The following is a 22,844-nucleotide window of genomic DNA, read 5'->3' on the forward strand; positions in this document are numbered from 1 at the left end:
GGGCTGGTCAGATTTTCCCATGTCTTTCTACCATATGGCTCCTACAATGTGAAATGATGCTTCTGCAAATGGAACAGAACTTGTTTGGCCTCAGAGCCATTGAACAGCAGATGCCCTTTAATTAAGACAAACACCTGATAATTTCAGGACATGTGTGTAATATCTGGTTTTTGCACCAGCCTTTCACTCCCGGTCAAGTGCAAATATTAGCGCAATAATGTTCCAAAAGCCAGAGATTACAGGATAGTGCACTGGTTAAATTGGGAGGGTTTGGCTGCTGTACAATAAACTGGGGTTAAACAAGAAAGTTGTCCAGACTGTGCTGCACAATTGATTGCTTTCCAAATACTCTTATAACACAAAGAAATTCTGTACCAAATAAACTAAGATTAAATGACTACTACAAAGCCTTATTTGCGTAGAAAAATCCCACAAATGCAATGTGCATGTCTATCCTGACAGAAGTACAAGGCCGTTTACAACTAGCACCTCTAAATTTCAGAATAAAGAAGCCTGTTTGGTTGATGTGTGTGTGTGTGTGTGTGTGATGTAACATGGTATTATGGAGCGGCGTGGAAATCACAGTACTTTTTCCTGTGGCAAAGATAGGAGAAGCCTCAGACAGACAGTCCTAGACATCTTTACGTTCCAATCTGAAGACTTTACCTGAGACCCTTCTTTGTTGTCCAAGAAAACCTCCTCCTCATCTTTACTCTTCCTCAGTATGACTCCTAACAGTTTAAGAACCAGCCTTGCAACCATCCTATATTTCTTGTAAAATGAGATTCTACTCTGAAAAGTCTCTCTGTAAATATGGCATCATCTCTGTAAAAATGTATCCCAGTAACTTTTCAGATAAAATCTGCTCAGTTTACAAGTGCGAAGACGGCTTTCCTAGCTGCCAGAGCTATAAACTCAGACTGGAATCTGAAAGACAAACTGTATTCATTCTGACAGGTTTCAGAGTAACAGCCGTGTTAGTCTGTATTCGCAAAAAGAAAAGGAGTACTTGTGGCACCTTAGAGACTAACCAATTTATTTGAGCATGAGCTTTCGTGAGCTACAGCTCACTTCATCGGATGCATACCGTGGAAACTGCAGCAGACTTTATATATACACAGAGAATATGAAACAATACCTCCTCCCACCCCACTGTCCTGCTGGTAATAGCTTATCTAAAGTGATCATCAGGTGGGCCATTTCCAGCACAAATCCAGGTTTTCTCACCCTCCACCCCCCCACACAAATTCACTCTCCTGCTGGTGATAGCCCATCCAAAGTGACAACTCTTTACACAATGCATGATAATCAAGTCTGGCTATTTCCTGCACAAATCCAGGTTTTCTCACATCCCCCCCACCCCCATACACACACAAACTCACTCTCCTGCTGGTAATAGCTCATCCAAACTGACCACTCTCCAAGTTTAAATCCAAGTTAAACCAGAACATCTGGGGGGGGGGGGTTAGGAAAAAACAAGAGGAAACAGGCTACCTTGCATAATGACTTAGCCACTCCCAGTCTCTATTTAAGCCTAAATTAATAGTATCCAATTTGCAAATGAATTCCAATTCAGCAGTTTCTCGCTGGAGTCTGGATTTGAAGTTTTTTTGTTTTAAGATAGCGACCTTCATGTCTGTGATTGCGTGACCAGAGAGATTGAAGTGTTCTCCGACTGGTTTATGAATGTTATAATTCTTGACATCTGATTTGTGTCCATTTATTCTTTTACGTAGAGACTGTCCAGTTTGACCAATGTACATGGAGGTATTGTTTCATATTCTCTGTGTATATATAAAGTCTGCTGCAGTTTCCACGGTATGCATCCGATGAAGTGAGCTGTAGCTCACGAAAGCTCATGCTCAAATAAATTGGTTAGTCTCTAAGGTGCCACAAGTACTCCTTTTCTGTATTCATTCTGGATCACTCAGCACCAACAAGAGATTCTCCTCTCGCACTGATGTGAGAGCGGTTTGTGTCTGACACCAATGAAATTGCTCCTGGCTTCCGCTGGGTGTAAATCAGAGGGGACTCAAGCCCAGAAATTCTGCTACAGAAGCTTAACAATTCTGATGATGATGCATGTGCCAGACTAGGATCCAGCTCTCTTCCCGATAGTTCTGTGGGCTCTGCACTGTTAATACAAGTAAAAAGTAGCAGAATGTCAATCTGGCATCAGAGTCAGAAGATATCCGAATGCATGGAAGAAGCAGCTCTGTTGAGTGAGTGACATAGTGACTTCTTTGGCTTTACTTTGCTTTTTGGTCTAAAATCTCCTCTTGTTCCTAGACTGAAACTTGACCTCTCACCAGCTCTGAAGCTTTCCTCTAACTGAGAAGCAGCGCCACAGTGCTTTACCTAACACTCGTCCCTGCTTGAGCATCACCAGTTATCTGTGGGGAAAGTGTGCTGGGTGGACTGTTCAACAATTATTGAAAATGTTTCAGACACTTTTGTGTCCCTCAACCCCAATCTGGAGTGGACAAAACCTGTTGGAACACATTGGTCAGTGTAAAAATAGTGCTAAAGAACCTTCCTTTTTACCACAACTTAAATTCTTCAGCCCTTCTGTGAGATAATTTTTTTGATGGAATGCATCACTAGAGGAGATGAGCATTTTAAAGTCCTGTGTCCATCTTTAGAACAAAAACATTCACAGTGCTAGCCTAAAGAAATATGCTCTAATTTTTATCACATAAAGGCCCCACGCAGTGATGCTATGAAGATTTGACCTGGGTATTGTTTGCATGATTTTGTTCTGAATAATCTGTATGATTTATTCTGTTTGTAAACAGGATAATTCATTGATTTGTCTGAGCACAAACATAAATTAAGCAGAAAATCCTGAGGGAGGAAAGAAAGATATCTTAAAGATGAGACACATGTTGAACTGGAGTGTGAAGTTATCAGAAAGTCCCATTCTTATATTCTGCACTTGCTTCCTTTCACTAATGGTAGACTGTCAGAATTCTGCAACACATTATGCCAAGGGATGGGAGCTGTCACCTCCTGCAGCACTCAGTCTCTACCAAGCAAGGTAGCAAAAAGCATTGCATTCTGGCCTCCTGCTTGGCAGTGCAGAATGTTACCACAGGTTGCTTGGTTAACTTATAATGATTTTATCTTTGACCAGCAGATTAAAAGGGCAGGATTTTGTTTCCTTTGTTAAATCAGTTGCGTAACCTTTTTTCCAAAAGATAAAACAGATGAAATGTATATTGTATGCAGAAATGGTATCTGTTACATAATAGATTTTACTTATGACTCGAGTTAAGCTGTATTGCAGCTTTCTAAATGCACTCAGCAATGGGATGGTTTTCAGCAGTCGGATTATACCTGTATACAGTGGGCTACATTCTCAAAACATTGGACACATCTGTGCATATTTACAACAGAAAATTTTTGTGGTGGTGTATAATGCATATGTAGGCTGCCATATGTGGTATCTGTGTGACATTTCAAGCCGCATGCTTGTGTGTGTGTGTTTACGTAGCTATACAACTTTGCACTGCTCAAAGACTGAGCAGCTGGAGATCTGACTATGATAGTGTAAGTGTAATTTTAAAAGAAAAATTGAGGGAAGCTTCCTTTCTGGCCTGACAATTTTTAAATGAATGAAAAATCAGGTCTAAATATGAAATTTCTTTCATTCCTTGAAAATGAAAGAGACCAATTCTTCCCTTGGCTGTGTCCAGTCAGAGTTGTATATGTGCAGAATTTGTCTTGTGATAATTTTTATGCTATTATGTGGATGTATAAGCAGGATTCTTATAATCAAACACCCAAAATAAACTGATTTAAAAAAAATGTTCTAAGTCTGTCTGCCTTTAAATAAGTCTGAAAAAGTTCACTGCATAAAAGAACTATAGCAAATCATAAATATGTGCATTCCCTTTTATTTTAATACAGTTATGTTGACTTTAATTTTTTGGGTCATTTAACTTAGCAAAAAGGACTTAGTACAATGAGCGCACACTAAAAAACACACTCAAATGTACTAGTGACTTCATTTAAGGACTATGTGGCTGAGCAAAATACATGTTTAATAAGCTCTGAAAACCACCAGGAAGTCTGAGCTCATAATGATCATCAGTCAGAACCGCACAATTGAATGCATACAGGAATGTTGTGTAAAATATATTTTTATTTCATATGTCACACTTTTAAAAATCCAAATAAATACAATGACAGATTCTTCAGAAGTTAGATATTCCCTTAACACTTTTCATAAGATTGTTCTGGCCCATTGTCCCTGGCAAAAATATCCTCTTCTTTCACTGTTCATTAGTAGTCACCCCTCTGCCCAGAAGTGACTACATTTCACTGGTAGTTATGGTGATCTGAGCTGCCTAATGGATAAGACATTGGTGTTCTAAGATAGGGACTGTGAGTTTGAGTCCCATCAGTGGTGGGTAAGCAATTTGAGGCATTCAGATAGTATGGTGACAGGTGCTAACGTAAGAACCTAGGGAGAAGATTTCTATACACCAATAGATTATAATGTGCTTTAGGATGAAAAGTGTTGGATGAACATGAAATGTTCTTTGCTGGTTTAAAAAAACTAAACATACTGGGCCTGATGATCCTACAATGCTAAGGGTGTCTTTGAAGAAGAAAGTGCTCTGTACCTTGCAGAATCAGCTCCCTAATGGTATGTCTACCCTGCAATGTTAGCCCAGAGTTAGTGGGACTCTAATCAGCTGACTCTGGGTTAGAGCAGCTACACTGATTGATTTTTAACCCTATGTTAAGAATATTCCTACCCAGACTCAAACGTGGAACTCTGGCATCCACACTGCATCACCTAGACCCAAGTCAAACCAACTATATCCCAGACTCCCTGGGGTCCTCCCAAAATGTGGCCACTCTAGCCCTTTGACCATGGTGCACTGAGGGGAAAACTTGACTGTGCACCCTGCACGGAACAGTCTGCTATCAGATCCTGCCCAGCAGTCATTTTGGTCTGTGCACTCCCAGCTTCTGGAGCCAGCAACATGAAGGAGGAGTCTTTTGAAGAACTTTTCTTGTTTGTGCTTTCACTCCTGTGTCAGGAAACAGGCACAGCTTCCACGAGACGCTGGTGGACATTTCGGTGGCATTTTCTGACCCACCACAGGCACTTAACAGAGCTTTTGATGGAGGAGGAGGACACAGACATGGTAGACTCGAACTGCCTGGTGCTGTTCATGACACTTGGTATAACTGCTGATGGCCCCTATGTAGACCGGTGCTTCTGGAGCAGGGCGACAAACAGAGGCTGGTGGGATCATATCATAATACAGACCTGGGGTGACCAGGGGCGGATAAACTAAAGGCTTAGCTGATCCTGCTCCCTCTGAAGTCAATGGCAAAATGACTATTGACTTCAATAGGCAAAGGATTGAGTCAACCTTTTTTCTCATTGGTGGTATGTTAAAAATTTGTGCTTTATGTAAGAATGCTAATAGAACCATTTTTAAAAGAGGTTTGTAATCTTTTATTCCTTATGCCTGTCTCTACGCAAAAGAATAAATGGACACAAATCTGACATCAGGAATCATAACATTCAAAAGCCGGTAGGAGAACACTTCAACCTCTCTGGCCACTCAGTAAAAGATTTAAGGGTGGCAATTTTGCAACAGAAAAGCTTCAAAAACAGACTCCAGTGAGAAACTGCTGAGCTTGAATTAATATGCAAACTAGATACCATTAACTTGGGTTTGAATAGAGACTGGGAGTGGCTGGGTCATTACACATATTGACTCTATTTCCCCATGTTCCTGTGTCATGTGCATTAGACATTCAAAAGAGAATTTTCTTAACTTGAAAATTAATATATAATTGTGATTTACAGTGTTGATAGATTATGGGCACTGCCACCCAGCACACAGGGATAGTAGGTAGTGACTCTTACTTCTTCCCCTTTTAATTACTGTTCTGTAATGTCCTTTGATTGTTGTGGGAAGGTGATGTAAATACAGCATTGACTTGTTGACAGATTGCAGATCCACAGGGAAGCAGAAATAAAAAAACAGGCTAGTTTGCTTTATCTTTTACTCACTAAGGCATTGTGGGCAATTGGTTCGGAAAACATTTCACTTTGATAGAGATTAGTATGCTGACAGGAAATTAAAGCAAACATAAATATGCCGTATATCACATCTGTATCACTTCTTTATTGAGAGCATGATTAAATCATTTTCTCCAAACTGGGGTTATAATGCAGGGAAGAGCATAGTGACATTAAAATGCAAATTGCTTTCTTATGAGTCCTTTGACATATTCCAGCTGTGAATGCTCTGAGGTGTCCTCAAAAATTGCCTGACAACTCCTTTATTGCTAAAAATACTCTATTTATTTTATTTATTTATTACTTGTACAGCACCATATGTGCACATGAAGCATGCAAAAAGACAGGGTCTCTGCCCCAAAGAGCTTAAAATTAAAGGGTGATGAGCACTTCCTGAGAGAATGGGTGTTGAGGGTGCTTATCACCTTGCAGGAAATAGTTTGGCTTCAGGCTTTGAGTTAAAAGGTGTGCAAAAAATGTGGGGATGAGAAATGTCTGTAGCAAAGAGATTCAGACGCCCCTCTGCCGTGTACATTGGCCAAACCGGACAGTCTCTATGCAAAAGAATAAATGGACACAAATCTGACATCAGGAATTATAACATTTAAAAACCGGTAGGAGAACACTTCAGTCTCCCTGGTCACTCAATGAAAGTCCTAAAAGTGGCAATTCTTCAACAAAAAAACTTCAGAAACATACTCCAGCGTGAAACTGCAGAACTGGACACCATCAAATTAATTTGCAAACTGGACACCATCAAATTAGGCCTGAATAAAGACTGGGAGTGGTTGGGTCATTACAAAACCTAAACCTAATTTCCCCCTAATGTTACTCTCACCTTCTTGTCAACTATTTGAAATGGTCCACTCTCATTACCACTACAAAAGTTATTTTTCCTCCCTTGGTATCCTGCTGTTAATTGAATTGTCTTGTTAGACTGACCTCACACTTGGTAAGGCAACTCCCATCTTTTCATGTATTTATACCTGCGCCTGTATTTTCCACTCAATGCACCTGATGAAGTGGGTTCTAGCCCACAAAAGTTTATGCCCAAATAAATTTGTTAGTCTCTAAGATGCCACAAGGACTCCTTATTGTTAGAGCTATTGTATATTTAGGCCAATTTCCAGTTTAGTTTCTGGATGTTTCATTTATATAGTGTGTGTTTATAGAATATATAACAAAGTAGCATTGTGTCTCTATGGAAGAACGCACTATGGATCTGGGATCTCTTTGCTCTTAGTCATTTAGATGTTATGGAAACGTTTCACTTTTCAGGCTGGAGTCGCAAATGGGGAAAGTAATGATGCTGTCTTCCTTATAACTTTTAGCCTAGCGGTTAGGGCACTCACCTCAGATGTGCGAGACCCAGTTCAATCTCACTATCCTCTGCTTGATGTGGAAAAGGGATTTGAATTTGGATCTTCCACACTGTAGGGGTATCCTAGCTACTGGGCTATGGGATATTCTGGGGTGGAGTGCTCTCAATCGCTCTTGTTGAACCTGTTCTACTTCATATAAATAATTATTGAATAAAGGACTTGAACATAAGTCTCCTACATCCTAGGCAAGTGCTCTAATCACCAGGCTATAGGGTCACTCTTTCCCTGTCCTAATGCCTGTAGCAATTCATAGTCATTTAAATGTTTACTGGGTTTTTTTCAGTTTGCCCCCAAAATGTCATTTTTGGTTCAACCTCTAAATTAAACTTTTTTTCAGTTTTCTGGAATTGCCAGCAAACCAACAAATCCATTATTTGCCCAGCTCTACTCCTGACTCATAGTCATGTTCTTTAGCTACAAGCTAGCCCTTCTACCATGAGAAAAGCTGCTTTCCATTAAATGTCCCTGGTATCAGTAGGATGTATTTTCACTTATGTTAATCCACCGGCTGGTGGATACATTTTTGTGCAGTTGTTTCTTATGAAATTGCAAGTGGCTAGTCACTGCATTCAGCTTAAGCATAGCAACTAAAGGCTTGTCTATGGACTTGCTTTAGTCTGCACTTGCCTGCCATGCACGAAGTAGCCCATGTGGACCCCGCTGGCATGCATTAACATTTCCCTAGCATATAGGGACTACCTTAATATGCACTAGGGAACTTGTAGTGTGCACCAGCAGGGTGTACAAGGCCAGTTAGTGTGTGACCTACTAGTGTGGACTAAAACTAACATTCCTCTGATGTGGACTAAAACACCATGTAGACAAGCCCTTAGCTTTTCACTAAGTACAAAACTACAGTCAGTTGCAGGTCGCTGCCCATGACTGTGATGTTCGGTTCAGCATATTAATATGAAAGCGTAAGCTAGTTACATCAAAAAGATTTTATAAGGATGGTATTTAAAATGTGATTTTGGTGTCTCTTCAGAGCAGTATATTTGTGCTCTGGGAATATTTTGGCTTACCAGAGTGTTACAGACAGTATGCACCATGGGCTGCCTCCCCTGAGTAACTCTGCAGTAAGGAGTGTGTTTGCCTCACAGCTCTGGCTCCCGCAGCTAGTGGTCCCATGCACCCCACGGTGAGTAAAATGTACTTTCAAAGAATGACTGATTTGATTTGTTTCCTTTTTGTACTTGGGTGCTGAAGGGAGAAGTTGTTGTTCAGTTCTTGCTGTGATACTCCATTCTGTGGTAGCACCGAACTTAGCACATAGTGATTTTTCGTTTCTGTGATCATAGTCCATTTCACTTTGTCACTGGGGTCCCCAGAAAAAGTCCACTAATTAGCAAGTAATCAAAAAACTAAAAAATAGAAGCGAACTATTACTGTAAGTCATCGTATCCCTTGCATCCAAAGTAGGATTATTCCCTACACTGTATGTTGGGTCATTTTATCTACCCTAATTGTAATGATGGACCTTCCACTAACTTCCTGTTGTGGGTCATCAGAGGCATTAAAGAAAAAGGCTAGTCATAGGGCCTGATACAAAGCCTACTGAAGGTAACTTTCCATTGACTTCTTTGGATTAGGCCCATAGATGCTAGGGTTAGTAGATGTTTCCAGATATTCAGTTTAAACTTTCCTTTGCTCATTTTCATCTTAGCACTCCTCGCCATACCCCACTGGATCACCCTAAATGACTACTTTCCTACCTTGGTGTTATACTTTTTAAGTCCTTACAGAATTGTGAAACTTCTATAGTTGGTAGCTTGCTCTAAATCAGCAGTTCTCAAACTGGGCTCCGCGGACTAGGGGGTCTGCGGGTCATGTCCGGGGCTGCTGGCCTCGCTGATCAACTCCTTCCTTTCCCTCCCCGTGCCTCCTGTATGTTGTGGAACTGCTGTTCAGCAGCATGCAGGAGGCGCTGGGTGGGAGTGGGAGGATTGGGGAAGGGGGCAAAAAGAGGCGGGAAAGAGGAGGGGCGGGGGGTAGGGCCTTGGGGGAAAGGGTGGAGTGGGGGTTGAGAATCTCTGGGGAAAATTAGAACCCAGTTTAGGGGTCTGTGAAAATTTTTAAATCAAAATGGGGGTCCTCTGGTTGCTAAAGTTTGAGAACCGCTGCTCTAAATGATCATACTGAGCCATTATGTAGAACAAGTGAAGAATGAGATTTGCCTTCTGTGAAGAAGAAGAAGAATAATAGTTTCTTTAGGACAGAATGTGCCCTAAATCATCAAAGTTAGGCAGGTGAAAAGCAGAGCCGTAACAGCCAAGTGAGAATGTTTGGGAACCATCCAGTTGGTGCAGTTTGCATGGGTCTGGCAGTTTGGCAGGAAATGCACTCAGCAGTGCATCCTCAGATTCCTGTTACTGCTTTAAAAAGAAGTAATGGGTGCTTCTCCCCACTAAGGCCTGCTCTCATGGGTAGGGGATTCTTGTTGCCTAACCCCATGCCACTAAGCTGGCAGACTGTGTCTCATTAGGGTTTTGATGCATTGGTGGGTGTGTCAGCTTAAAGGATTTTGCCTTTAATGCCTAAGTATAGTGCTGTCAACGTATGACCACTGAACTCCTCCTTTCTTTCAATATAGTTTGTGGCAAAACTCAAAGATAACGAAATTTAAAAAAATGTGAACGTGATGTTAAATCTGACACCAGCTTCCAACAATCCAGGAAACGGAGGGGGAAGATAACAGTCCCTTAACTCATCCCACTGTTGTCTCAGCAGTCCTAGTGCATCTTGTATAGTTCCAATTATACACTTATCTGCAACTCATGCAAAGAAGTCAGAGCATGGTATATTACAGACTAAGCCGCTGTCTGCACTGTGGATTTTATTCCTCAGCTCAAGTTAGATGAGACCTTTATTATTGTTTGAACATTATTTTTGTGCTTCTGAATGTTATCTGAATTTGTTTTAGACATTGACGCTGTTTCCTTGGAGGGCATTTCTAGTAGATGGAGGACCGTGTCCAGTCACTATCAGCAATCTAAATACCATAAATTATAACATGCAGGTGTGGTGACTGGTACTTGTTGTACATCCAAAAGTTACTGTGCCTGTCTCCAAATTATTTTACCATTCACCATTTGTTTGTTTATTTAAAAAAACCGGCTGCTCTTGGACAATGAAATTGAACTAGGCAATTTCATTTTTGGTTCTCCTGCAGCTATCACAATGTTGTTGTGCTTGGGTAACAAAGTTCTTCCATGACTTTTAGGTCCACAGTGCCAGAGGCTTCTAGTAGAATCCATCTGTTCATACAAATGGATGGACGACTTTTAAAGTAATTGTACTAACAATAACTCATTACCATAGTTACTCACTGAGATCTGTCTGGGTAACCTAGAAAAATCACCATGAGTGTCTCCTCCTCCAGTTGTGCCTGTGCAGACTGAGTGATGACGATCGAAGAGTTGCTCATGGGGTGCTGGTCGGGATGCCATTTCTAATGGAGGATATACTGCGGAGTAGCTATGATGTTGTTATGGAAGATCATGCTGAATGGCAAACTGCTGTAGCTAATTAAAAACAGGTACCTCTGACAAATTAATTCATTTAGGCTATCCAGCTTGGAGTGGTTCCTCCTTGTCTGCCTCAGAAGGAGGCCATTCTGCCTCACTATGCCTCCTAGCAGCTGATAGCCATTTGACAGGGAATTAATGTGGTAAGTGTCATTAAAGAGTCTAGGGCCCATTGGTAAGGGGCAGGGCAATTAGCAGTCTATTGCCCAGCTTCTCTGGCTGAGGAAGACAGCAAACACAGGCTGTGTCTACACTAGCGAGCTTGCAGTGGTACAGCTGTAGCGATGAGGCTGCGCTGCTGTAAGATGTCTTGTGTAGCTGGCTTGTGCCAACGGGAGAGAGCTCCTGTCCACGTAATTAAACCACTCCCAATAAGCAGCGGTAGTTATGTTGGCGGGAGTAGCTCTTGCATCAACATAGTGCTGTGCACACTACCACTTATGCTGGCAAAATGTATGACGCTCTGGGATGTGTTCTTTCTCACACCCTTGAGTGACAGAAGTTTTGCTTACATAAATGGTGGTGTAGACATGGCCACAGTCAGGCTCAATCCCTCTGAGCAAGGCAGAGCAGGAGCAGTCTATAGCCCAGCTCTCCGACTATGGCAGACAGCAAATGCACACAAGCCATTCAGCGTAAGGTGGGTAGGCTGCTGCCCTGAACTGGAGGCCCCGCCTCTTATACTTCCTGTTCTGCCTTTCTGCTTCCAGCATGAAGGGTGGGGCTGGCCCGGCTCACCACAGAGGGCTGGGAGTGGTTCCTCCCTGGCAGCCTATGTGGGAAACCACTCTACCTTCCTGCACAGCTCTTATGAAAAACTCCCTTTGACTTCAGTGAATCCTGGGAGTGTAGCATAAAAGAGTGGCTCTTAGTCCCATATAGTTATACTGCAATGGCCTATCATGCTTTTGACTGTATGATGGGATGTAATGTGTTTCAAAGAAACTTTTAGACTGTAGCTGGGAATGAGGAGAGCCACAGTGACAGAGCCCATTAAAAGGGTTGCTGGTGCCCACCATCCAGCTGCTGTACTTGATGCCATCAGAAACTGCGGGACAAAGCAGGGCCTCTTCACTTTCCTCACCTGTACCTCAGAGGACTAGAGGGTGAGACACTTATCTGCCCCTTTAACAAGAGCTGCTCAGTGCAGAGAGGCCTGGCCCCCTTGTATAGCAAGGACTGATAGTTAAGAAGAGGACTGGGTCCTCAGGCGTTGCTTCCAATAACATTTGCACAATGGATAAAAATTGGGTGAATGGTCACTGGGGAGCATTAAGCCTTTCCAGAACCTACCACAAAGGTTTGGTTCAGGGGATGGGCTGAGATTCAAGCCATTTCTGATGGAAAGCAGATAAACCTACCGGTTAGTAAACACGTAAGTGTACAGTGATACTGTCAGGAAATGTGAGTGTGGAGAAAAGTGCAAAGAGAACAAGTTATTTATTTTTTAATAGGGGCTGTTTCCTTCAGGACTTGAGCTGAGGATCTGAGTTTTTAAAGATATTTTTGTCAACAGCCCAGCAGGGAGTTTTATTGGGGCAACTGACTCAAGGAAAGTGGCAATAAGATGAAAGATTTGTATGTGTGTATGTGTGTTTTGGCCTTGTCTTTTCTATAGTCATTGCAATGAAAAAATAGCCAGGATTTTACCTCCGCTAGATTTTGTAGGACACTAGTGTATGGAAACAATTACAGTGGGTTGCAAGTTTTTTTTTGTTCAATCTCTAACAGGCGTACAGTGGCTTATCTCATTTTATTAAACAATGAAGTATATGATATGAGATTGTAACAAAATATGTCTCCCATAATAATTTCATTAGAATTTGGCAGAAATTGATGAATCACATGCCAGTGGGTCAGAGAGCAGCAGAAAGATTTGCAAAGCTCTGCCAAGGCTCCACGATCCAGTTACTTCACGTGCTTTGCTGAGATCTTTTCTGATAATATGGAAGCAATTGGAAGTATTAAAGGCAGAATGGGGTAGACTTAAACTGAAAGTCAAGGATATCAATACAGTTCCTCTTTACAAACAGTTTGCTGAGCTATATGGGTGAGTTTCATTCTGATGTAAAAGTATTCTAGACTGGAGTGGTTGTGAAAGTTTAAAAAAAATAAATGCCTGTACCATTCTTCACACTGTTCTCTTATTCTTAGCCTATTTCAATGTGCTCTGTTTTAGTTCTACCTTTCTTTAGTTTGGTACAAAATCGATAATTATTCTAATATCTTTGCTTTCTCTTTAGAATAGGGTTTTTGACCTGATCTGATTTCTTTGTACCTGAATTGTTCATTAGTCAGGTTGTTCCAAATGTATTCCTGTGGCCTTTCAGTGACACTATTATTTATACCTGTCTCTTTAGGACATTCAGATCAATGTTACACACAGTACTTTTAAAAATTGACATTCCTGAAGCTGATTTTTAATAAAGTGGAAGTGTACCAGGATTCTTCCTAATCCTCCCACTTGGCTTGGCCTGAATAATGTGCATTAGAAAATCTGGCAAGTTTTCTTTAGAGGGACACTTACTAAAAGCCTAAAACTATATCTTTTTAAAAATGTGATAAGGCATTGCCCTCCTGGTCCCCTGAAATAAAATCTATTACCAAAATGAGCAACATAATGAAAATAAAAGTTTGCTGGATAACACAGTAGTAATAGGTTTCACAGTAACAGCCGTGTTAGTCTGTATTCGCAAAAAGAAAAGGAGTACTTGTGGCACCTTAGAGACTAACCAATTTATTTGAGCATAAGCTTTCGTGAGCTACAGCTCACTTCATCGGATGCATACCGTGGAAACTGCAGCAGACTTTATATATACACAGAGAATATGAAACAATACCTCCTCCCACCCCACTGTCCTGCTGGTAATAGCTTATCTATAGTTTGCTATTATCGTAATATTATCTATAATATATTATATATAATATATATATATAATATAATATAATAATATTATCTATAGTTTGCTATTATCATCAGTTTGGATGAGCTATTACCAGCAGGAGAGTGAGTTTGTGTGTGTATGGGGGTGGGGGGAATGTGAGAAAACCTGGATTTGTGCAGGAAATAGTCCAACTTGATAGTCATGCACATTGTGTAAAGAGTTGTCACTTTGGATGGGCTATCACCAGCAGGAGAGTGAATTTGTGGGGGGGAGTGGAGGGTGAGAAAACCTGGATTTGTGCTGGAAATGGCCCACCTGATGATCACTTTAGATAAGCTATTACCAGCAAGACAGTGGGGTGGGAGGAGGTATTGTTTCATATTCTCTGTGTATATATAAAGTCTGCTGCAGTTTCCACGGTATGCATCCGATGAAGTGAGCTGTAGCTCACGAAAGCTTATGCTCAAATAAATTGGTTAGTCTCTAAGGTGCCACAAGTACTCCTTTTCTTTTTACAGTAGTAATACAGTCTAGGTAGCGGGGTGTTTTGGGGCTATTGGAAAACAGGATTCTCACAAAATGAAGCAGAGAAGAAGTGTCTGTTTGCGTCCGTGCAATCATTTTTGTCTTAATGGGTTAGTTTGTTCCTTTAACAAACTGGTATCAGGTCTCTCTCTATTCTAGTCATCAGATATCAAAGTGCCACTGAATACCTTCACTGTACTGTTCCTGTGTGACGTGTTGTGTTGCTATCTTCAGATTATATTGAGATCACTCAGATGTCAATTTTATGCCCCTACTCGCTGGTATAACCTGTTGTTAAACCAGTGAGTTACAATAGAAATACCGACTCACTGTTATCTCTAGTGACTTGAGAGAAGAAATACTAAGATATCATTGTTAGTTATACTTACATAAAAGCAGACCTCCCAATTTATATCTACAAATCCCTGAACAACAGAAGCATATCTGAGTAGAATGTCATACCAGTTTTCTACTGTGCCCAGTCTCTGTTTTGTGCAGCAGGGTGGGGCTGTCAGGGAGGTGATTGCAGCTTTCTAGTTTTCAAACTAGTCCAATGCTGACCTCACAATGCTGACGCACTTTAGAGCTATACTCACCTGTGCTAGCTGGTAAAGGCTCTCAAGGAGCCATCTGAGCATAGCTAACATGCAGTAATGCTCCTGCCACACTCCCTCCTGCCCTGGCACATCCCTGTGGTGAGTCCAGAGCGGAAGGGTGGCATATGAGCAAGACATGCCAGATTAATGCCAGTGTAGGACTCCCCCATGTCAGGGGAGTTTTCAGGTGGCCTAATCTGGCTCCTTAGCACAGTGCAGGCCAGGGAAGGGGGCGAAAATCTGGTGATACAATGTCACCTAGAGAGCAGGGGGAGTTGGGAGCTGTTCTTCATTGCTCATTCGGAAGAAGAGAAGAAATTGCCAGGGCTGGGGAGCTGCAAGAGCAAGACCCACCTGCAATACCCAGACCCACTTACTGGTATAGCCTGGGGATTTGGTAAGAATCTGTATGCATCCTGGGACTGGGATCTCTGCCCTCTGTAGAGCTTATACAGTCTGCAGGGGGGGAGAGCCCCTAGTTCCAGGAACATGTAGTGCACTTGAGCTCAATCTGCTCCTACAGCATTCTGAAACTCTTCAGGAGTACTGGGGAGCTGGGGGCATGGGTTCTTCACGCTAAATGTGTGGCAGGGCACTTCTCCCACACATCTGGGCACTGGGCAGCTGTGGCTCCAGCAATCACTCTTGCTTTATCCCCACTGTTTCAGGGCTATGCTAATTTGTGCCAGCTGCCAAGGGACTGATATGGTAGTCATGAGCACTGGGGTACAGCCAAGCTCCTTTTCCCTCCCCCCCCCCCCGCCGCCTTTTCCAAATTCCCTACGCTGGCACCTCCGGAGGAGGTATTAGTGTAGCAGTTCCTATGCCAACTCTGTGCCAGCAGAGAATTTCTCTATGCCAGGATGATTCATCTGTGCTGGGTTTAGGGATCACTTTGTTGAATCTTGGTGTATATATTTTGTGAATGGAAACAGCTCTGTGGAAAGTGCTGGTAAAACACTGCAGTCACCCCCTTCACTGGGGAAAGCTTCCACTCATCTTGAGCAAATGAGGTTTTCAAGTTCTGCAGATGTCTGTGTCTAATGCGATCAATGGTGTCAAATGTAACCTGGTACCTGTGCCCTTTTGTCAATTGCTCCTCTTGTTGTTTGGAGACATAAAGGGCCCTTTCAGTAGTCAGGCTGGCACTGTTTCAACCTAGCAAACGCGATCAGATACGAGAGGGCAGCATGGGGGAGTGTCTACATCTCTTTGGTTTTCAGGGGAGAAGTTCGTACTGGCAACCAGAATTCTCTGCTTTGTTTTAGCTCTTCCTGCTTCATCCACTGAACTTTTATTTTTCTATAACTATTGAAAAAAGAAGTGATGTAATGTGAGATTCAATATCACATGATTGGTCCACACAGAAAATCTTGCTTTGCTAGCAGGGCTTCCCGACAGGGTAACAGGGGATAGTGAAATGAGTCCCAGTGCTTATGTGTCGGGGGAGGGGAGGGTAAAGGTACTTGTGGCCGGAAAGAGAGAAATACAGAAGAGACTGAAAATACTGTTGAGAAAGGAATATGTGTAACATCTTTGTCTGGGTTTCTTTAGCACTGACATCCTATACCCTGCTATGAGAGCCATCGCCAGGCACATGGGCACAGAAGATGAGTTTGAAGGACTTGTGACAAGCTCTCAGTCTATACTTCCCCCAAAAGGAGCATCAGAAATTGAAGTCAAAACACGGCAGGTAAAGGAGGACTATTACTGTGCAGGGGGAGTGCTGTTGACCGACATGGAACCATTAAAACCTGTGGGGGGCCTAAACAGGGTCACCTGTAGGGGTAGGTCAAGCAAACTGGGACCTGTGCTGTAAGTCCCACATCTCAATGCCCTGGAGCAGCATAAAGCAGCTGTAATGGACTAGTGAATCTGACCCCCAAAGTATTCGTGCTACTGAATTGGACACAATATAACTTCCCTAAATTATCTTATTTTCACTCCTACATACTGTGTGTTTTTTAAACTTACTTTTTAAAAAACTGAAAATTGGCAAAGCACAGCAGATGAGGTATAATAAGCATAGAGATTTAATGTGAACAATTTACTGTACACTTACTATAGCTTCAAAAACTGCTGGAAAGTCTAGAAATACACATGATCCATGATGTGAAAAAGAAAATTAACCAGGAGATGACACTAGTTACATCTGAAAGAGCAAGAGCAGGAAATGGCCTCCCTACAGGTAAGGTGTTAAAATACAAAATGCATTTTTACATTTAGCCCTCCACCTCTTTTCTGCGTAGGAAGCATACCAAACATGGGAAGCCCAATCCTACAGCCTTTACATATGTGTGGGAGCTCTGGAAGGACTTGGGTTACAGTAGGCTTACTAGTTTTGTAGCTGCTTCCATCCATTTTCCCACTGGGGAACATGCGTCCCTAGCGGCACATGGAGGGTGGAGTGCAAGGATTCTACCCAGCCTTTGTGCAGGGTGGTAAGTTTCCTGTCTATCCTTCCTGCTTCCCTTTGCACCCATTCAAGAGCGAGGAACAATTTGTCCCACATACAGTGAAATCATTGGTGAAAATTTACCAACATCACATAAAATTCCCTTCAGGTTTTGATAAAGCCCAGCCCTTTATGTGAAAATGCCCATTCCTTGACTATGCTACCATGTGATGAAGACTTGTACACTGGGGTTTCAAGCACCTGACCCATTTGACATACTTATCCAGCCTGCTCACCTAGATTCAAATGCTGCAAAATCTAAACTTTGACTTTGTTTTTATAAAGCAAGTTTTAACCATAATTATTGCAAAGAAAACTTTCCAGATATGAGCTGTGTGTGCCAAACTAACTCAAACTTTTTTCCCTGCATCTGCAGACAGCTTGAAACTGCTCCCACTTATCTCATTGGGGTGTCAATGCTTAAGCCAAATGATGACACTTTAAAAGCCAGACTTCCAAGTCATTTAAGTGCATAACTATGCACTTTAATTTATACATTTAGGATAACTGTGCAGATCCGATAAGTGCATGCACAAATGGTCAAACAAGCAAGTGGTGGAAATAATGGTAGTTCTAGAAGTGGCTGGTACCATTTTTTCCCACTGACTGGTGTTGAATGCAACAGTAATTTTTCTACCCAAACATTTAGTTACTACATAAAAAGCCATATTCTACTCTCAAATTTCATGCAAAGCTCTTATTATCAGGCAGTGATCAATTGTGGATAGGGCCCTAACTGGGGCACCTGGCCCATAACAAAAATGTATTTTACCCTTTTGACACCATGTATCTAACACCCCTGCTGCATAGAATCACATAATTTGTTTGTGGTGATGGTTACCTTCTGTTGCATACAGTTTTAGAAAGATTGAGAAATCCTAAACTACAAATTGCACATGGTATCATTTTACAGGGATTAAAGAGGGATCAATATTTTGTGACAGACATCTGTTGATGTATTGTTTGTTATGTTTTTTCCCCTGGCTCCTCCAGAGCTCTGGAAGCATCGAATCATGCAAGAAAACTTCTCAGCTGTAAGACCACAAATAGTCGAAACATTTGTTCAGAGACTAATGGAAAATTACCAAGAATCTGATGTAGAGGTACATATATTGTGTTTCTGTCCTGGCACAACTAATCTTTATTTACATCTTTACTTATTAAAACCTGGGTCAGTCAGTGATGCACAAGAGAAACACCCTCTCTTAAACTTATGAGTTTACGTTCAGATTATGTTAGCAATGTGAGCATGTGTTATGTATGACACTGACCACCTTGTAATGTAATTTTGTTCAGATCTCACAACTGTAGTAAGGTCAGGCGGAATTAGTACTGGGATTAGAGGCTTCTAAGCAACTATAGGAAAGTAGTGTTGGGGACTCAAAAGGCAGAACTCTTCCTACTAAATCAGTGTCCCTATGTGGTATTAGGAAGTACTCCGTTGCCACTTTAAGTCATTAAAGAACTGATGTATTCACTCTAAGAGTAGGGGTGTTGGCCCCAATGTCCTGGCCAGTTTCCAAGTTGGTAATTACATTTTTCATACCTAAAAGTTCTTGTTGCAGTTTCAGTTGGAAAAGGTATTCATTTCTCATGTTGTATAGTTGTAATGTGCTTCGTATTTGTATGTGACGCTGCTTTCTCACAGAGGGCCCGCAGAGAATGTAAGGGCCGCCCTGACAGCCAACTGGTAGACGCCTGTGTTTTTGGAGCTGAAGGACAAGGCTTTTAGTCTTAGCTTCTTAGAGATGTTTGCGGTTTATATAGTAATTGTCTGTTCTCTACAACACATGGATTTGTCACATACGTTGCTGTTTTTCACCCTGAGGGTAGAGGACAGTTTCATGGTGGATGAAATAATCCCTGTATTTATCTTAAATTCATAATTTGGAGATCTTTAGGGATGAAAAGTATTTTTATAAATATATGTTCAATTATAATGAAATATTAGGTCATTATCAGACCTGCTACCTTGTTTTCACTGAAATGTGATTCAGTATTGAGATGCATTGCTTGGTTCCTAGCAATAAGCCTGTTCCCCATCCAAATTCTGAGTGAATTGTGGGGGAAGTGGAGAAATTTCCCTCAGAGCTCTCCGATCTACAAGTGAGCGTATGGAACTAAGGTCTTGTCTGCACACAAACTTGCAATGGTTTAATTTATCTGCTCCAAACCCCTATGTTGGACCCTCTTATTTCAGTTTGAGTCATTGATTTCAATTTAGCTTTAGCAACTTTACATGTAGACAAGCCCTATATTCTGAGGAACACAAGATTACTGAGGAACACAAGATGTTTTTTCAAAAGCTCAGAGTCCTGGACAATATCCAGTTTAGATAATTACATGGTCTTACTTAAAATTGTAATTTTAGTAGAAATAGTTTATTCTCCCTTCCAAAAACTTCTGTGCAGCAAGTCTGATACAGAATAGCTATTGTCTGAAGTAAATAGGATGAAATTCAATAAGGACAAATGCAAAGTACTCCACTTAAGAAGGAACAATCAGTTGCACACACACAAAATGGGAAATGACTGCTTAGGAAGGAGTACTGCGGAAAGGGATCTGGGGGTCATAGTGGATCACAAGCTAAATATGAGTCAACAGTGTAATGATGTTAAAAAAAAGCAAACATCATTCTGGGATGTATTAGCAGCAGTATTGTAAGCAAGACACGAGAAGTAATTCTTCTGCTCTACTCCAGACTGATTAGGCCTCAACTGGAGTACTGTGTCCAGTTCTGGGCACCACATTTCAGGAAAGATGTGGAAAAATTGGAGAAAGTCTAGAGAAGAGCAACAAAAATGATTAAAGGTCTAGAAAACATGACCTTTGAGGGAAGATTGAAAAAAATTGGGTTTGTTTAGTCTGGAGAAGAGAAGACTGAGGGAGGACGTGATAACAGTTTTCACGTACATAAAAAGTTGTTACAAGGAGGAGGGAGAAAAATTGTTGTTCTTAACCTCTGAGGATAGGACAAGAAGCAATGGGCTTATATTGCCGAAAGGGTGGTTTAGGTGGGACATTAGAAAAACTTCCTAACTGTCAGAGTGGTTAAGCACTGGAATAAGTTGCCTAGGGAGGTTGTGGAATCTCCATCATTGGGGATTTTTAAGAGCAGGTTGGACTAAAACCTGTCAGGGATGGTCTAGATAATACTTAGTCCTGACTTGAGTGCAGGGGACTGGACTAGATGACCTCTCGAGGTCCCTTCCAGTTCTATGATTCTATAATTGTATTTCACTCCAGACATGGTTGCATTTCAGTAGGGGATGAGAAATACCTATGCACAGTGTATCACTTTGAGATCCTCTAGGTGAAACACTCTAAAAATATGGTGCCATGGGTGAACTTAAACATGTTAACAGTTACCATGGGGCAGTATCTTCCCTTTCTGAGGAATTTTCTATATTTAAAATATATCCCTTAATGAGGTGTTAGCTTACTGTGCTAAGATTAGGTAAAATATGTCTTTTTAAGTACAACTAAAGATTTTACATGTTTACTTTAAGTAGACTGTTGTGTGGAAGTTGGCGCTCTATCTATCTAATCTATCTATCAATTCAAAAAACCCTTCATTGATTAGGTTTGCAAAGTCAACCATTCAAAAGATAAGAAATGCTAGAATTACAGTTTCCTATTCAACTGTCTTAACCATAAGGCCAGTCTTCCTCTTTTTATAATCTGGCTGGTAGCCACCTCTTAAGCACCCCCTCATGGCCTGAGGTTGCTCTCAGGCCTCTTTTCCCCTCTTCGGGGCCTTTTAAGTGTGCCGCATACAAACTCTTAAGTTCAGCAATATCCCTCTGTAAGGTTGGATTTATTAATGTATGAAAATATTCAGAATAGAAGTTTGCAAATCCCCGTCAAGTCTCTGATCCCAGGTCTTCCCTGCCTGGAGCCTTGTCCTTGAAAACTCAAGGTATCCTGCTGAAGTCTACTTGCTCCCAGCAGCCAGTGACTCTGCTTGTTTCTTCCTGAGCATCCCCCTCTCTCTGCAGCTTCCTGCTGCTCTTATAGGAGAATTACCTGATCCCTGCTCAGGTGTGCCTCCTTAGTAACTAGGGTTGGCTGGCCCCAGGCCTCTAGACCTTAAAGGGGCAAGCGACTCTGTTACACTCTTCCTGCAATCCTCTGCCTCGTTCACTACATACCTTCTGCAATAAATGAGGCAAGGGTCCGATTGATAAGTCTCTTTTACAACAACACCCTGATTTTTCTCCAGAGCAGATCAATCTTGTCGATGAACTCATAAAGCCCCAGTCCTGTGGAAAAAAAATAGTATGTGATCATATAATTAAGGACTGTATCATAATTCATATGCTCAAGGGTTTGAATTAAGGTTGCATGGGCAAGCTTGATTCTGGCATTTCCTAACTTCTGAGTGCTTGACATTGCAACCTTAATAATGTTCTTTTAACACATGGTGGGAGGATGGGGGAGAGGCAGAGCATGAGAGCACGCACTTAAGAAATCACACAAACTTGGGTGGGCGGGAATTCCACCATGTAGCATCATATTGAAATCCATATGGTTCATCAGCGGGATTGGAACATTTAGGTTCAGCCCCTTGCACTTGAGCTAATGGAGTAAGAGGTGGCAGTAGTAGGTTGTCAATCCTCTGTGTGAACCAGCACTAGTGGGGGATGAGACACACACTTTGCCAGTGGGTTTCACAGTTATTTGCTAACAGCAGGGGAATGGTGAAAAACTCAGGAATCTGGGGTTCCATTCCAGGCTCTGGAGAGCAGTGTGCTCTACAGGGCACAGACTCTTCTGCCTCTTCCCCCAAACTGTGGCCCCCTCTTAACCCATTTCCTACAGTCTGTCTCTGTGCTGTCTCTACCCCACCCCAGCGCCTCATTGCAGTCCCATTCTTCTCACCCAGTCAGTCCCAGTCTCTACTCCTCAGGCTCCTCCCTGTCTCTGTGCCCCATACACTGGCTGCTAGTCTTTGTCTGCCTCCCCAGACACTTCATCCAATATCAGTCTTACCCCCCACTCCATCTCTGACTCCTTAACCCAGTCTTTTTGTCTAGCCAATCCGTCTGTCTCTCTCTCTCTCTCTCTCCTTGCCCCAGGTCTTTGTCCGATCTCAGTGTCATTCCCCCACCGGCCAATCCCACTAGCTCCCAATCTTTCACCTTTCCTGTTTCCCTCACCACCCCGTGGTTCCCAGCCCTAGACTCCTTGCCCAACTGGTCCCAGCCTCTCCTTCCATACCCAGCTCCCAGTGTCCCCACGCAACCTGTCCCAGCCTCCTCTCCCACTACCACCTCTGGCTCCCAGTCTTAGCCTTGCCCCCTCTTCAGTTCCCAGTCCCAGTCTCCTTGCCAGTCTCAAACTAGTCCCAGGCTTACCAGATTCCTTCTCCCAAACTATCCCTTTCCCTCCCCCCACTTCAGCTTTGTTCCCTCTGCAATTGAATCAG

General features: G+C 42.1%; 1 protein-coding gene across 1 annotated transcript; it reads left to right on the forward strand.

Annotated features, from left to right (window-relative positions):
* The first annotated feature begins 11,556 nt into the window (after positions 1-11,556).
* Positions 11,557-21,471, forward strand: LOC140908202 (coiled-coil domain-containing protein 162-like). The gene is made up of 6 exons (XM_073335157.1): positions 11,557-11,595; positions 12,776-13,005; positions 16,516-16,654; positions 17,029-17,149; positions 18,410-18,519; positions 21,415-21,471. The coding sequence occupies exons 1-6, from the start codon at positions 11,557-11,559 to the stop codon at positions 21,469-21,471; spliced, it is 696 nt and encodes a 231-aa protein (XP_073191258.1).
* The last annotated feature ends 1,373 nt before the right edge of the window (positions 21,472-22,844 follow it).

Source organism: Lepidochelys kempii, chromosome 3 (assembly GCF_965140265.1).
Source record: "Lepidochelys kempii isolate rLepKem1 chromosome 3, rLepKem1.hap2, whole genome shotgun sequence".
Lineage (NCBI taxonomy): Eukaryota > Metazoa > Chordata > Testudines > Cheloniidae > Lepidochelys > Lepidochelys kempii.

Coding starts and splice junctions, on each gene's coding strand:
- LOC140908202 (XM_073335157.1), top strand. CDS start 11,557: ATGGCAGACAGCAAATGCACACAAGCCATTCAGCGTAAG. Junction 11,596..12,775: donor CACAAGCCATTCAGCGTAAG/GTGGGTAGGCTG, acceptor TAATTTCATTAG/AATTTGGCAGAAATTGATGA. Junction 13,006..16,515: donor CAGTTTGCTGAGCTATATGG/GTGAGTTTCATT, acceptor GGGTTTCTTTAG/CACTGACATCCTATACCCTG.